Genomic DNA, 17,116 nt, shown 5'->3' with positions numbered 1-17,116 from the left:
ATGCGAGACGGAGATGGTGGATGCCTTTGAAGTTCAACAGCTTGTGGTTCCATGTCAGCAACACTTTCAAACATGTGCACTGCTAGTAAATTTGCAATCACTGGCTGAGCACATCTCAGTTTAGTGTCCCTAAATGCTAACAAAGGGCCTTAGTTCAAAAGTGGGTATTTTAAGGTGCATTAAATATTCATTTTCTCCAAATCCCTGCCCATCCAACCCCCACCCTTTTTTGTACAAAATGTAATGAGCTTAGGAGGCAACAAAGCTCTGTAAGGTACAAGGGTTTATACAGATGTGGTATTAATACCTACATAACAACAGTAGCTACTTACTAAACATCTAGTGTACAAGGCATTTGACACAGGCCAGTTCATTTAACTCTTAGAAGCTGTACAGCTGTTATGGATATACATATGTAAGCAAACTGCAGCTATGGAGGTTAAGCAATCTGACCAGTCTCCCAGTTAGTGGTAACAGAACAAGAACTTTCCCCAACAACCATCAGACTCTGCGCTACTCACCAGGCCACACTACCAACCAGTCCAAACTGAAGTTATCCTCCCTCCCTCTCTTTTCTCTCTAAAGGGAAAGGGAAAGTGAAAGTCGCTCAGTTGTGTCCGACTCTTTGGGACCCCATGGACTATACAGTCCATGGAATTCTAGAGGCCAGAATACTGGAGTGGGTAACCTTTCCCTTCTCCAGGGGATCTTCCCAACCCAGGGACTGAACCCAGGTCTCCCATATTGCAGGCAGATTCTTTACCAGCTGAGCCACAGGGGAAGCCCAAGAATACTGGAGCGGGTGGCCTATCCCCGTTCCAGCAGATCTTCCCAACCCAGGAATTGAACCAGGGTCTCCTGCATTGCAGGTGGATTTCTTACCAGCTGAGCCACCGGGGAAGCCCAAGGCCATCTCATATTCCACCAACCCACCCTACATACCAGGACCCTGCACCACTCCCAACCCACAGCACCCCATCTCCCACATCCTCTGCCCTATACTCACACCCTCCATAGTACAGACTTGCACTGGGCCCACCGCCTCCCCATCCAATCCCCCCCAGAAACCCCAGCGAACAGAGCTTTACCCTCCCCTGCTCTTCCTTCACTGTCACACACGCAGTCCTCGCTTCCGCTCCACTTGCTCACAGGCACACGCATCCATCATGAGCCCCAACAGATGCCGCAGGAAGCAGATCTAACATTCTCCTCTGGACCTCCCACCAGGCCCAGGCTGTGATGGAGAAGCCTCCTCCCTGCCCAGCACCTACTCCTGGAATGATGAACTGGCTTGTGCAGCGCCGGCATTTAGAGCCAAGAAGCTGACCGACTGATGGCCTCTCTGCCGGCCAGGTGGCCCGTGTTCTCGTTAGAAGCTGCTCCTCCTCACAGGGCAGGGCTGTATGAAGCATCTCCACGGGCCAGGTGCTGTGCTAGGTGCTTACAAACACGTTACCTCCTCGGATTCTCCTAACAACCCAAGGAGAAGAGGATTGATGGTCCTCATTTCATGGATGAGGGGCGTGGTTCAGATCAATCCCTGCTGGAGCCGGGATTCAAACCTCGTTCTGCTCAAGTGTGAAGTCGCCTGATTTGCAGAGCAGCAGTCGGGGGAGGAAAGCAGGAGCTGTGTTACCTACACGTGGGACTTCTGAGGGTGCACTGCACCTCCAGGGTACACTCTCCACACCTTCTAAAGACAAGTTCACCTCTTAATTCCATCTGTGTGCTTTTCTGCTTCCAACGAAGGCAGACATCTCATGGTCCCTTTGGTGACTAGAACTCTTCGAGAGTAGAAAACACACTTCTGACAGTAAAGGGCTTAAGTGTGTAAGGGGAACAGCTAGGAAGTCATTCCTGGTCTTTCTCAACTGAGCTCACCCACACATCACAGCCCAACCAGCTACACACCCACATATCACACCCCCATCAGCTACACACACACACACCACACCCCAACCAGCTATACACACACACCGAGCTCACCCACACATCACACCCCAACCAGCTACACAAACACACATCACACCCCAACCAGCTACACGCACACATATCACATCCCAACCAGCTACATACCCACACAGCACACCCCAACCAGCTACACACACACACACCGAGCTCACCCACACATCACACCCCAACCAGCTACACACCCACACATCACACCCCAACCAGCTACACACCCACACATCACACCCCAACCAGCTACACACACACACACACAACCTCCCACCCCTTCTGGGAACTCCCAGAATTGGCCTCTTCTGATCTGCCCTCTGGTCCTCCACCTCTCAGTGTCCTGACTGGAGAGCACAGCCTGCTCCTGACTACCTGCTCCTTGGATCTAACCCTGCTCCAGCCTTCCAATACTCTGCCAGGAACCTTCCCACTCCCACCGCTCCCCCACACATAGCTCCTTGCAGAACCCTCCCCCCCCGCCCCCGCATATTAGGGTGGAGGGAACAATCCTCAAGGCACACACATACACCTCACACAAGCTTAACACTTGTTAAGTTCCATCCTTCCCTGGCTCTCATGCCACAGAAAATCTAGGATCTCAGCAAGAGACACCATAATCTCAATCTGATTTGTAATTCTAGTCAATTTAGCAATGGGTCATCAACACAGCAAATCTGAACTTCTTACACAATGAGGTGGCTAGCTGGTGTGCAACTAAAAAAACCATTCACCAGGGAAGGTGGAGGCAGAGGCTGTTCCAGGCTGCAGGAAATACTACTGAGCCTGCAGATGGAGCTCAATTGATCATCTGCTAACCTGCACCAAGATTTAACAGCTCAGAGCCAAATTTATTCATCTGTCAAATGGGAAGTGCAAATAGAACCAGAATAGCCATTGCAACAGAAGGTATATGGGCCTTTAAGCAAACCTAGATCTGAGTACTGTCACTGAACAAGTAACACTGAGTTGAACTCCCTGAGGTAGTAAAACGGTGATAACACTCAACCTCTGAGGGCTGTTGCAAAAATTGAGTGAAGTGATCATTACAATACCAGACACACAGGGTATGTCCAATAACTAAAAATGTCTATTAAGACTTGGTGATTTATATATTGCCAAACATGGTGCTGAGCACCTTGTATGCTTTTCTCTGGTCATACTTGATTTGTCTACCCCTCAGATTTTTATAAACATGTTTTTATATAAAAAACATGAGTACAAGAAAACTCCTAGAAGGGTATATATAAAAATGCTAATTAGCAGAAAAATGGTTATCTCCTGGTGTTAAAAATATGAGTTTTCTTTTTGCTTACTGGCTTTTTCCAAATTTTTCCACAAACATCACTTTCTGAGGTATATTTGATTTGGTTTTTCTTTTTAAAGCTGAAATCCATTAAAACACAATGAAATCAAGATGCTGCTCACAGGTAACAACCCCCTACATGAGCCATTTCTTCTGGTGGTAAGAGCTATTAAAAGCTGTGCCTTTCCTGAGGGCTTTGGCATGTGCTTATTTTAATAAGAATTAGCTGACTTAGCCCCTTCTTCACTTTGCCACCGGGGAGTACAGAGCCAAATTTTAGTTCAATCATTCAATTAGGTTCTTAGTCTCTGCAGGTTTCTATTTTAATTCCCCCCAGTCTTGACTTCCTATTCTAATTTAGAGGTCGTATCATAATTTTGTATTTCTTACTTATATTTTTAATATATAAAAATTATATATTTTACTATTTTTCCTCAATGTTTATCATACATCTGTGGCCTACAAATCTTTGCAGAACGAGGCTAGGTACACGTAGACATAAACAAGCGATGACTTAACATGTTATCAGAGTGCTATTATCCATGCATTTCATGCTACAAACCACCGAGTTCTTGCTTACATTAAATGATAGGATTACAACCTTTAAATCCTATCTGAAACTTTTTTAAATACAGAACTACAACACCTCCCTATAAGGACATAAGAAAGTAATAAGGATAATATTACCATAATTTTTAAAGTCCTAGAAGTCCCATAATTAAAAAGTCAGTTTTATTAAATGTTCAATTCTCAAAATTATTAATATGTACTTTTTTTATTATAAAAAATCTCCAACCCCATCTCTCCCTTCCTCACCCACCCCAGCAAACTACATACTGTCCAGGCAGAACCAAGCCCAACAAATTCCACCATATGCCCAAAAGCAGGAAGACAGGAGGTCCCCAGAGGACAAGGTATGCTGGTATCATCACTGCAAGGGGCAGGGAACGACAACCACACCAAACACAAAGGAAACTGGAATGGGCAGCCTAACAAAATACTGATACGATTTATACCAATTTATAAATACTTCAGGTGCCCACCAACCCCCAGAGAACAGACCAAACTAACTATACAATGGAAGCCTCTGCCATACACTGGGTCCTCCTATCAGGAATCATTGGGAAGCCCAAACAGCTTCACAGTTCCAGCTTCCCGACTGCTGTCATATTTGCCATCTTTGTCATCACAGGCAAACGCCAGCAGAGGCCTTTTGGGGTGCCAAGCCACAGTGAAGGTCGGGGACTCACACTGAACCTCCCACAGCTTGTCTCCTATAAAAATCAATATAAGGATATCAATCAGTATGTTAACAGTAAACCACATTCATTAAGTACTTCCTGTGTTAACTCATTTGATCTGCATAATAGTCCTACAGGATAAGAACAATTCTACCCCGTTTTACAGAGAACACTGAGGTACAGAGGGGTCACAAGGCAGTCAGGTGGCAGAGCAGGTTCTGAACCTAAGAGCCCATGCTCTGAGCCCTATCCTACACTTCCTAAAAAGACTGCAATGGCAGCTCTTTGTTGAGCACTTCTTATGAATCAGATGTATTATACTTATCTTAATAAAGTATGATGACTTTATCCATCAAAGCAAGTAATGGTTTTAAACCCCATTTTATAAAGAAACGTATAACTGAGCAGTTAAGACACCTCAAAGAAGCAGCAAGGAAAAAAAGAGAGAAAGAACAGAGTCAGCACAGGAAGTCAGTCTGTCCGAAGCCACAGATCTTTCTACTCAACCACACTTGCCTTGCAAATAAAATTCTTTTTCCAAAAATTTTATCCTGCCTGCTTGTTGAAATTAAACATGGTTTTTCCAAAGCCATTTTTTTAAAGCCAGATTAATGTAGTAAAGTGTTCACAGTGTGGTGTTGATTTAAAAATGCAGGATACACAGATTATACACTTTAAATTGGTCAATTAGATGGTATGTGAATTTTTCGATAAAGCTGGTTTTATACATATTGTTTATATACACACACACGTACTTTCTTTGAAGTTTTCTATATAGTTTGAATTCTTTTACTACAGTATCATGTATTTCCAAAAGCAATAAAGTTACATTAAAAATAAACCTGAGGAAATACTTTTGTAGAATGAATACTTGCCTCTCATTTTTCTATTTTCAAGTTCTGTCTTTGTTGCTTTTCAAAACAAATGACATGCGCTTTGATAATTTCTTAAATTGTAAAATATATAAGTCAACAAACAGGCAAAAGACAGAAAGAAATACACCATATTTCTAAAAGAAGCTGTATTTAAATGGTGGGATCACTCATCCATCCACCCATCCATTCATTCTTCCTTTCTGTATTTTAAAAATTTTGGAAAATTATTATAATGGAAAAATTAAAAGTGAATAAAAAGCAAACTATTTTCTTTAATCACTTTCTTTCAGACCTGCCCCTCTTTCCTAAATCTTTGCTCCCTCATTACCTGACAACAATAGTCATAATAAACAAACTTGCCTTAAGGAGGCAAATGTATTTATGCTAATACTGGCAAAGTAGTAAGGAACAGAGATGAAAACACATGATAGGAGTTCTCATGGCCAAGGATGAATGACAGAGGAGTCTCGTTAAGATAGTGAGGGTTTAGTTACCTGTCTCTACTTCAGCAATGTCAATGAAGTGATCTTCTGAGGCTGATGCCAGCATTTTCCCATCATGGCTAAAACTGAGAGTCCTCACAGGCCAATCCAGCCTATAGCAGAACAGACAGAGGAGACATTAGAATAATCCAAAAAGGAGGGCCCAACTTCACCCAAAATGAAATAAAACTAACTTATCCAACAAGCAAAGTGCTGGCAGAGTTGCTTACCTGGAAAAGCATCGAACACACACTAACTCATCTACATCCCAAAGGCTGACCAAAGCATCTGCACTTCCTGTTGCAAAGTACTTCCCCATGGGGTCAAACTTGATACAGATACAGTTCGAAGGATGGGCGTTGATGGACTGCACAGGCTTCAGCTCTGGGTAGCTGAAAAACAAAACAGACATCAATCAAACTGGGGGAAATGACTCTGATACTAAGATAGAAATAGGAGACGCTGAAGAAGAAAACCAAAGACAACAGAATAAGTATCAACGACTGTAAATCAAGGCTTTCCTGAAATAAAGATTTCAAAAATATACTGAAACAACACACTACATACTTAAGAACATGAACCCAGACTAACCAACACAAAGACACTTTGTTGTTGTTCAGCAGCTAAGCAGTGTCCAACTCTTTGCAACCCCATGGAATGCAGCACATCAGGCTTCCCTGTCCTTCACTATCTCCTGGAATTTGCTTAAACTCACATCCACTGAGTTGGTGATGTCACCCAACCATCTCATCCTCTGTCATCCCCTTCTTCTCCTGCCCTCAATCTTGCCCAGCATCAGGGTCTTTTCCAGAGTCAGCTCTTCCCATCAGGTGGCCAAAGTATCGGAGCTTCAGCTTCAGCATCAGTCCTTCCAAAGAATATTCAGGGTTGATTTCCTTTTGACTAGCTTGATCTCTTTGCTGTCCAAGAGTCTCCTCCAACACCACAGTTCAAAAGAATCAACTCTTCAGCCCTCAGCCTTCTTTATGGTCCAACTCACCCACCCATACGTGACTGCTGGAAAAATCATAGTTTTGAATATATGGACCTTTGTCTGCCAAGTGATATCTCTGCTTTTTAACACGTTGTCTAGGTTTGTCATAGCTTTTCTTCCAAGGAGCAAGCATCTTATTTCATGGCTGCGGTCACCATCTGCAGTGATTTGAGAGCCCAAGAAAAGAAAATCTGTCACTGTTTCCATTTTTCTCCATCTACTTGCCATGAAGTGATGGGAAGGATACCATAATCTTAGATTTTTGAATGCTGAGTTTTAAACCAGCTTTTTCTCTCCTCTTTCACCTTCATCAAGAGGCTCTTTGGTTCCTCTTCACTTTCTGCCATTAGGATGGTACCATTTGCAAACCTAAGGCTGTTGATATTTCTCCCAGCAATCTTGATTCCAGCTTGTGAGTCATCCAGCCCAGCGTTTCACATGATGTACTCAGCATATAAATTAAACAGGCAGGGTGACAATATATAGCCCTGACATACTCCTTTTCCAATTTTGAGCCACTCCTTTGTTCCATGTCCGGTTCTAACTGTTGTTTCCTGACTTGCATACAGATTCTCAGGAGGCACATAAGTTCAGTTCAGTCACTCAGTCGTGTCCAACTCTTTGTGACCCCATAGAATGAAGCACACCAGGCTTCCCTGTCCATCACCAACTCCTGGAGCTTGCTCAAACTCATGTCCATTCACTCGGTGATGCCATCCAACCATCTCATCCTCTGTTGTCCCCTTCTCCTTCTGCCTTCAATCTTTCCCAGCATCAAGGTCTTTTCAAATGAGTCAGTTCTTCGCATCAGGTGGCCAAAGTATTGGAGTTTCAGCTTCAGCATCAGTCCTTCCACTGAACACCCAGGACTGATCTCCTTTAGGATGGACTGGTTGGATCACCTTGCAGTCCAAGGGACTCTCACGAGTCTTCTCCAACAACACAGTTCAAACGCATCAACTCTTCAGCACTCAGCTTTCTTTATAGTCCAACTCTCACATCAATACTTGACTACTGGAAAAATCATAGCTTTGACTAGACAGAGGCAGGTCAGGTGGTCTGGTATTCCCATCTCTTTAAGAATTTTCCACAGTTGTTGTGATCCACACAGTCAAAGGCTTTGGCATAGTCAATGAAGCAGAAGTAGATGTTTTTCTGGAATTCTCTTGCTTTTCCTATAATTCAACAGATGTCAGCAATTTTATCTCTGGTTCTTCTGCCTTTTCTGTATTCAGCTCGTATGTCAGGAAGTTCTCGGTTCACATACTGTTGAAGCCTAGCTTGAAGGATTTTGAGTCATGACCTTGCTAGCATGTGAAATGAGTGCAACTGTGTGGTAGTTTTAAACATTCTTTGGTATTGCCCTTCTTTGGGACTGAAATGAAAACTGACCTTTTCCAGTCCTGTAGCCACTGCTGAGTTTTCCAAATTTGCTGACATATTGAGTGCAGCACTTTAACAGCATCATCTTTTAGGATTTGAAATAGCTCAGGTGGAATTCCATCACCTACACCAGCTTTGTTCATTGTAATGCTTCCTAAGGCCTACCTGACTTTCCATTCTAGAATGTCTGACTCTAGGTGAATGACCACATCATCATAGTTATCCAGGTCATTAAGGTCTTTTTTGTGCAGTTCTTCTGTGTATTCTTGCCACCTCTTCTTAATCTCTTCTGCTTCTGTTTAGTCCTTGCCATTTCTGTCCTTTATCGTGCCCACCTTTTCATGGAATTGTTTCCTTCGTGTTTCCAATTTTCTTGAAGATTCTCCAGTCTTTCCCATTCTATTATTTTCCTCTTTTTCTTTGCATGTTCACTTAAGAAGGCTCTCTAATCTCTCCTTGCACTCAGTTGGGTATCTTTCCCTTTCTCCTTTGCCTTTCACTTCTCTTTTTTTCTCAGCTACTTGGAAGGCCTCCTCAGAAAACCATTTTGCCATCTTGCAATTCTTTTTCTTTGAGACGGTTTTGGTCACTGCCTCCTGTACAATGTTATGAACCTCTGTCCATAGATTTTCAGGCACTCTATCGCATCTAATCCCTTGAATCTATGTGTCACTTCCACTGTATAATCATAAGGGATTTGATTTAGGTCATACCTAAATGGCCTAGTGGTTTTCCCTACTTTCTTCAATTTAAGTTTGAATTTTGCAATAAGGAACTGAAATTAAAGGACTTTCAAAAAATTAGATTATTGGCAGACTTCTGACACTTTACGCCAAAAGAAAATGGAGTAAAAAGATATACAAGTAAGAAAATATGAATGAAAGTTTTTATATCTAGCAAAGCTATCAATTATAACGTGTTCAAAGAAGCAGCACAATATAAGTATCTCTTAAGTTTTATAAGTATATAAGTTATGTTAAGTATGAACTCAGGGAACATTGTTCCCCTTGAACACTTTCTGAGGAATCGAAACTGGAGAGTAAGCTGTGACAATCAGTGACTGGAGACTTACCAGCCTAGGGTTGGTGATGAACGTTAAACACATACAGTTTCTTGTAGAAATTATAGTTTAAAAGTAATGTAATAACCGTGTAATCTGACAGCATGTAGTATTAACTTTATTTAATGGAGGAAGACATATTCTAAAAGCAAAATTTACAATTTTAAGTAATCACACTGGTGGTGGTAGTACTATTGTTATTCTGAGATATCTGTGTGTGTAACAGGGGATGAAGGTAGTAGGTAACCAAGGCAAATTCAAATTCTATAATCCCCTGCATCTCTGAGAATCAGAATACTTAGTTTGGAAAGAAAGAGATTTTAACTGGAAGTTATGTGTATGAATTTACAAATTATTTTGTCTTTAAGTATATACATATACTTCCTAGCTCTGTCTACTGGAAAGTTCTAGAAATGATCAACTCAACAATATGGACGTTCTGAGCTCCAATATTATTTTCTAGTAAAAGAATCCAGGGATTCTCTGGGAATTTTCTAATTAAAGATTTGAGGCAGGAAATACACAGGATGAACTTGGCATATCTTGTTATACCAGAGAGCAAGAAACTGAAGACTATGAGGATTATGTTAAAAAACATGACTCAGGAACCAACTTGAAGAGGGTTCCATGTGCCAAAGAAAAATTCAGCTTCAATAAGGATAATGATTATGACAGACTGAAACACATCTACTATCCTTAAATACATAGGTCCATAACAATCCTTTAAAAAAAAAAAAGGAGATCATCTTTGGAGTTGATAGAGAACTAATGCATTACCTAATGACAAAGGGAAATTATCAAGCATTTATCATACCTCCTCTAAACATACTATATTACTGGGTAACCAAACTGATAAGACAAAGTGACTCTTAAATAAGCAGTCAGAATCATCAAAATCCAGACTGGGACAAGCTCTCCAGGTTAACAACCTGTTTTTTTAAGTTAAGTTCTAAGTAAAACAAAGGGAAGGAGGGAGACTCCATAGTTTAACTGACTTAAAAGGCATATCACACTTTTTTTAGTGGGCAGAGTTAGAGTATCCAGAAATTCACACTTGGTAGCAAAACTATAACAAAATAATATAAAAATCAAGACAGTGCATTTCGAGGAGGGAGTTTTGATTAGGACAAAGCCCATGGAAAGACTTCTGAGATGGCAAGGAAAGTAATATTTCTTGACTTGGTGGGATTACACAGGTGTTATGCATATAATAGCTCATTAAGCTATATACTTGCACTTTGTGGTTTTCTATATCTGTCTTATTTACTAATACAAAAGCTTAAAAAAAAAAAAACCACACTGCCTACAGAGTAAAATTCAAGTTACTAAGCATAGAATTCCAGACCCAAATAATCTGGTACCAAATTACACTTCAACTTTATCCTCCTGTTTCAGGACCTCTCTTCAGACACTTTATCTGCCACCACTCCCAGCAATTCTGATCTACTGACTACTTTCCAAATAAACCATGTTCATTCATACTTGTTTTGTCCATTGTGCAGTTCCCTTTTGCTGATTCTTAAAATTCTATTAATCTTTCAAGGTCAAGCTCAGAAGCTGCCTCCTTCAACTTCCAAGTCCCACAGTCAATCCTTGGGATTCTACAGCAAACTCCCAATCTCTCTAACATACAGCCTAGCACACTCTGCCCTGCAGTGTCCACCCAAGACAGCAGAAAGAACACAATCAGACAGACTTCAATTCCACAACTTCATTCATTTAGAGACTATTTACCAAGATTCTGACTGTGTGTAGCAGGTACTGGGCTATGCACTAGGGATTCAACAGTAAACAAGTTAAATACAGCCCCTAATTCACAGAATTTAGTCTACTAGAAGACATAAAGAAATAAACATGCAATTTATAATGTAGAATGAGAAATGACTGCAACAGAAGTACATAAATTAAGCTTCTAACCTTGGGGATGAAGAGGGCTTCCTTGGAGTGAAATTGATATTTAAACTGAGACTTTGAAGGTACAAATTAGCTATACTTCAAGGTACATCCAGTTCAAGTGCTCACTAGCTAACTAGTCACTTAACCCCTCTGAGATCCCTGATCCTCATCTGTGAAATGGGAAGCACCTCATCATCAACTCCCTAGGATTTCTCTCCGGACTCAGTAAAATATAAGGTACCTAGCTCAAAGGTGCTCAAGAGAGGTTAGAATTCCTTATTACTACAGTCGATCTTTGAACAAAGTCAGGGGTCGATCTGACAGGGGTTGAACAAACACAGTCAAAAATTCATGTATAACTTACAACTGGTCCTCTGTGTCCACGGTTCCTCTGAATCTGCAGCTTTGCATCCCAGATTCAACCAATCTCAGATTATGTGGTACTGTAACATTTACTACTGAAAAAATCCACATGTAAGGGGACCTGGGTAGTTTAAATCCATGTTGTTCAACAGTCAATTGTTTGTCCTTCTGGCTCCTTCAGGATAGACTCACATCTAATTCATCTCAGGATCCACTACAGCACCCAGTGCAAAGATATGACATTCCCCTAAACTTAGAACCCCCTCACCTGAGTATGTTGATACAACCGTTGCCATTTGTCAGGAAGAACATGTTATTGTCATTGTTCCAGGAGATTTCATTGACCTCAAACTTGAACTGCTCCTCTGCTTTGGAACGGTGTGTCTTGGCATCAATGAATGTCACCACATCATCCTTGTTGCCTACAGCGATGGTCTGCCCGTCAGGACTCCAGCAGATATTAATGTTCTCCCCTGGGAACCCAGATACGATCAGCAAGATACTGTTAAGCCACAATCCTCCAGAAGTTTATCTTGTTATCAAGAAAGACTGAAGGCATTGCCAGAGTTCATTCACTAAGGTCCTCATCAGTAGGACCAACCAGAAGTCCAGCACACTCATCTACACATTTCCCTCTTTAGTGCTCATATGTCTCTAAGGGACATTTTTCCTCCCCATTTTACAGATGAAAAACTGAGAGATGTGCCAAAGTATCAAAGGTATGAAGTAACAGAGCCAAGATCTAAATGCATACTTGACACCAGAGCCTCTAATTCTCTCTTATACCCGCACTTCCCAAACTCCAGTCATTCACATGTCAGTTTCAGAATTTTTGAACTATCCATGTAATAGCTATACTTCTTCTTCAAGACTTTTATTAAAACTGACCCCTCCAAATTTTTACTTAAATAGCTTCACTTCGGCAATAAATTCTATAAGCTAGTTCTTTTTTTCTAGTAGGCATTAAAACAATCAGTTTTTAATGTTCATCTACATACTTAAATCACTCACATATCACCAGTTGTCTAGTTGGGGAAACCATATTATTCCACCTCCAGGTACAAGTCTTGCCAACAAAGTCCAGTAGCCCACAAATTTCATCAACTTTATTGATTCTAAGATGCATATTTTTTCACACTTTATTACCTGTAATGTATCTTAGAATGCATCAGGATATATTTCAAAATTTTTAGTGTATCATGATTATCTAATAAAACTTTCTTTCCTAATGAAACATAAAGCATTGATGCATCTTATAAACAATAATATCTTAGCCAATATAATTTAATAAATGGCCTCAAGGTTTATAAGGCAATATCTAGTGAAGAACAGCGTATAAATGTACTACACAACTTCCAGGTCATTTTCTCCCCAGGTGTCAAAGTCATTTATTCCAAGATCAGTCATTCTAGCCTATCAACAGTTTCCCAAACTCTCCACTCCTTTGTACATGCTGTTCCCTGATAGAGCTACCTACCCACTACAAGGTGACCACTAAATCTATATGGCTATCTTAAGAGTTTGCTCAAATTCTGTGAAGCCTTCCCTATCTTCCCCAGGCATACTTAAATGTTTCCATTCTCAGTATCCATCTTGTAGACCTATCCATTACAGGATGACCTTGTTATATTATGTTAGTTTTTCAATACATATGTCTCTCCCTGCACTAAACTCTCAGGTCCTTGGAACTGGCGACTGTCTTATTCAGCTCAGGCTGTCTCATACCTACAGGGCCAGGCACAGAGAAGATATTTAAAATGAATGACTATCAGTAGCTTATCTTCCTACTGCCCTCTGAACAGTTACCTTTAGTGTTCACAGTGGCAATGCATTTCGTAGTCCTCACATCCCAGATGCGAATGGTTTTGTCTCCAGACGCAGTGACAAAGAGATCAGGGTTACTTGGATGCCAACAGAGCTGGTCCACGCTATCCCCATGTCCCCGATAATTGTTTTCTTTGACCTGAAAGAACAAAATCCAGATACCACTTCACCCATATGTACCTGCCTACCCATGTAACTTCTTAACCTTATTCAAAACGAAGTATCTGGTGACCAACATAAGTTTGGATGAGTAAAGGGTTCAGTCCTTCTAAGTCACTTCCCCTAAACCCTTCCCAATACCCTACCCTCCCTTCCTCCCCAATCAGTGTGAACAGTTCTGAGGATGGGGTCCACACCAATGCCCTTACTCTTTAGCCCTCCTTGGCCTTCCTCCTTCCTGGTTTTCTACTGTTACTCTTCCATCAAGGGTCCCAACCCGCCTACTCAATTCCACGGAGGCCCTGTCATTTTCAGAATGACCCTCCTCATCACCCCAGGAGCCCACCACCAATGTCCCAGCCGCTCCTCACCACCACACAAGTCTCCCCGCCATCCTCACCACCGGCCTTTACTCTCCACACTCACCTTCACCCCCCACCCCGCTCATCTTCACGCCTCCTTACTATTACACTCCCTACACACCGTCACCCCCCCCAACCACCAATCCTCCTCTCCACCACCCCCATCTTCACCTCTCATCAGTCCGTTCCTCCCTCCTCACCCCCCACACTCCTCTTTGGCGCATCACACACGCCCCTCACCTCCACACCCCTTCTTCCTCTTCCCTTCTCCTCACCTCCACTCCCCTCACGCCCATTCGTCAACCTCGCCTTACCACACCCCCTTTCTCCCTAGCCTGGGCCGGGTCCCAGCGGCTCACCAACCGGTCCTTCTCCAGCAAGAAGACGCTGGCCGTCTTGTCGAAGGACCCCGAGGCCAGGCGACGCCCGTCGCAGCTCCAGGCCACGGAGTGCACCTTGGCGCTGTGCGCCGGGAACTCGCGAGTCTTACTGTGGCCGCGGAACAGCTCCTGCATCCCGAGCACGTAGCGCGTCGGGCCGCTTGACACTGAGCACCAGGGAGCCATCGAGCCGGGACCGCTCTGGCCCAGCGCTGAGGGCCCCATGGACGCCGGGGGAATCGCCATGCCGAACTCCCGGACGCCGGTTCGATAATATTCCTCTCAGCTGCAATCAGCCCTGCCGCCACCGCCGCACGCATGCGCGGGAGAGACTACCCGCGCTTCCGCGCACCCGCACTGTGGATCACTCCCGGAAGAGACTACAAGTCCCAGCATGCCACGCGCTCCCGCCTTTACTTTTTCCAGTGATCGCGGTTCCGCTTGGAATTTCCTTCACTATTCACGATTAGGAGGTTTTTAGGGTCCTTATTTTCTCCTTACCTACTGTTTGGTAGATATATTTGTATCCCTGTTTAATCGAAGAAATAACGCAATTCTTCTAAACCTCAGTTCGCCGTCAGTTAAAAACACCTTTCTTTCTGGGATTACCCCCACCTTTCAGCCCACTCACTTAGAGCAGAAGGCTCTCTACTTCCTACTGCAGAAGGAGGAGCTGGTGAACTTCTCCGGGGAAACAGGCTAGAGGTTTGGGGTTTCCCTGGTGCCTCAACTGGTAAAGAATCCGCCTGCTAATGCGGGAGACCTGGGTTCGATTCCTGGGTTGGGAAGATCTGGAGGAGGAACCGGCTACCCACTTCAGTATTCTGGCCTGGAGAATTCCATGGACCATGTAGTCCCTGGGGTCCCAAAGAGTCGGACACTACTGAGCGACCCTCGCTTTCACTTCTTTGGGGCGGCGGGGAGGGGAAAGGTAGAAGAGGCTGAAGCAAGGGCGAGAGCTGTCGAAAGCGGTTGAGGATGATTTTCAGACAAATTCCTTGTGTTTAGAAAGCTGTTTTATATGTGCATTATTATATATGCAAAAATATATAAAATATACAGAGTGAAGAGTAAATGCCTTTTCATGCCCCTTGGACTGGTCCCCACACCTCACGCCCATACCTCAAACCACATGTCCAGCATTTCTTACTGAAGAAAGGGGTGGTGAGCTGCCAGTGCCAGGCAAGTAGCTTGAGAAGGGCCAGTGAGCTGGGGTCTGTGTTTCAATGATGAAAAGTTGGCTGAAAATTTGCATAAAAACAAGACATTTTTCAAAGGTAACACATGCATTTGATAATAAATGTAGAAAAAATGAAAGGGAATAAAGTGGGAGAGTGAGATTCTCTCTGATGTATCCAAATTCCCCTTACAAAAAAATGCTGTAAAATGTCTTGTGTGGCCTTCCAAAGGTGGTTTTGTTACCAAATGACAAGTCCATGTATGCAAAGGCAGAGTGAGGCCAATGAATACTAAAACATTAAGAGTTTGGAACAGAGAAAGGTTTATTATAGGTTCATACAAGGAGATGGGTGGCTCATGCCCTAAGAACCCCAAAGTTACTAAAAGCTTTCAGCAAGCCCCTTTAAACGCAAAAGGTGAGGGAGGTGTGTGGTAAGTTGTTGCAAACTTCTTGGTGCCAGATCTTTTGCTCTTGAAGTCAGGTCATGATCAGGTAACGATGTTCCTATAATCTCCTACCAAACAATGTTATTCTCCGTCTTGACAAGAAAGAGCAAGGTCCCAAGACACAACTTTCACTCTCCAAGGTCTCAGTCCTGGCTAAGAGGAGGCAGATCTCAGTTGGCAGCTCCTGCAGGGCCAGGTTTCCACACTTTGCCCAGCTGTCATCTCTGAGGGAGCCAGGCACCAAATCAAACTGGCCCTCAGTCTCCTAAGACCACCCAAATGGGAGAGATCAGGTCTCACAGACTGAGACCCAGGCAGACAGTCACTGCTGTTAGGTCACAGAGACAGGGACAGGGGAGAGATTCACTGCTGTCTCAAGACCTGGGCCAAGGCTAGTGGAGAGCCTTAGTCAGGGCTCCAGAGCCCTGCAGGACATAGTCCCCAGTCTGTTCCCTGGGCCCTCCAGGAGAAGGCCTGAATCTGCCTCTTACCTCACTCTCCACCTGATGACCACTGACCCTTGGCTGAATCACTTCCCTAATGGTCACTCATTGACAGTTGGTTGCTTGTGGGGGAGGGGGGCCCACTAAGGCACTGACCAATGGCTGAGCAAGACCTGTTGCCTAGTTACAGGGTGCAGAGTAATGAGGCACAGCAATGGCTGCCTGCTAAAGGCTGTGCTCATCCTGCTCTGTTACAGTTGTTTGGTCGCTCAGTCACATCTGATTCTTTGTGACCCCCATGAACCACAGCACGCCAAGCTTCCCTGTCCATCACCAACTCTCGGAGCTTCCTCAAGTTCATGTCCATCAAGTCAGTGATGCCATCCAACCATCTCGTCCTCTGTCACCTCTTCTCCTCCTGCCTCAATCTTTCCCAGCAGCAGGATCTTTTCTAATGAGTCAGTTCTTTGCATCAGGTAGCCAAAGTATTGAAGCTTCAGCTTCAGCATTAGTCAGTCCTTCCAATGATTATTCAAGGTTGATTTCCTTTAGGATTGACTGGTTTGATCTCCTTGCCGTCCAAGGGACTCTCAAGAATCTTCTCCAGCACCACGGTTTGAAAGCATCAATTCTTTGGCTCTCAGTCTTCTTTACGGTCCAGCTGTCACATCCATACATGACTGTTGGAAAAATCATAGCTTTGACTATGCAGATCTTTGTCAGCAAAGTGATGTCTCTGCTTTTTAATATGCTGTATAGGTTTGTC

At 43.4% G+C, this 17,116-nt stretch overlaps 1 protein-coding gene and 1 long non-coding RNA gene across 4 annotated transcripts in view; both read right to left on the bottom strand.

Annotated features, from left to right (window-relative positions):
• Positions 1-4,021: 4,021 nt before the first annotated feature.
• Positions 4,022-17,116, bottom strand: part of THOC3 (THO complex subunit 3) — a 92,459-nt gene continuing 79,364 nt past the window's right edge. The window contains exons 1-6 of one of the 3 annotated variants that reach the window (XM_081513734.1): positions 14,392-14,615; positions 13,363-13,519; positions 11,825-12,029; positions 6,091-6,252; positions 5,873-5,973; positions 4,022-4,536 (exon numbers count right to left, since the gene is read on the bottom strand). In XM_081513734.1, coding sequence (XP_081369860.1) covers positions 4,373-4,536; positions 5,873-5,973; positions 6,091-6,252; positions 11,825-12,029; positions 13,363-13,519; positions 14,392-14,601 — 999 coding nt within the window. In that variant the 5' untranslated portion in view covers positions 14,602-14,615 and the 3' untranslated portion in view covers positions 4,022-4,372. Of the gene's footprint in view, positions 4,537-5,872; positions 5,974-6,090; positions 6,253-11,824; positions 12,030-13,362; positions 13,520-14,260; positions 14,616-17,116 lie in introns of those variants that run through there. The other 2 variants (XM_081513733.1, XM_081513735.1) reach the window with 2 other exon arrangements.
• LOC145514842 (uncharacterized) lies at positions 15,766-16,477 on the bottom strand. Its single transcript, XR_014060497.1, has 2 exons — positions 16,399-16,477; positions 15,766-16,131 (listed from the first exon to the last, which is right to left on the bottom strand). It is a non-coding gene; the product is annotated as an uncharacterized LOC145514842 (long non-coding RNA).

The sequence above is a fragment of the Giraffa tippelskirchi genome, chromosome 7 (assembly GCF_054371585.1).
Source record: "Giraffa tippelskirchi isolate mGirTip1 chromosome 7, T2T-mGirTip1v1.2.pri, whole genome shotgun sequence".
In the NCBI taxonomy this organism is placed as follows: Eukaryota; Metazoa; Chordata; class Mammalia; order Artiodactyla; family Giraffidae; genus Giraffa; species Giraffa tippelskirchi.
The sequence above is the reverse complement of the archived record's forward strand: the minus strand, read 5'-3'. Positions and strand labels throughout refer to the sequence as shown.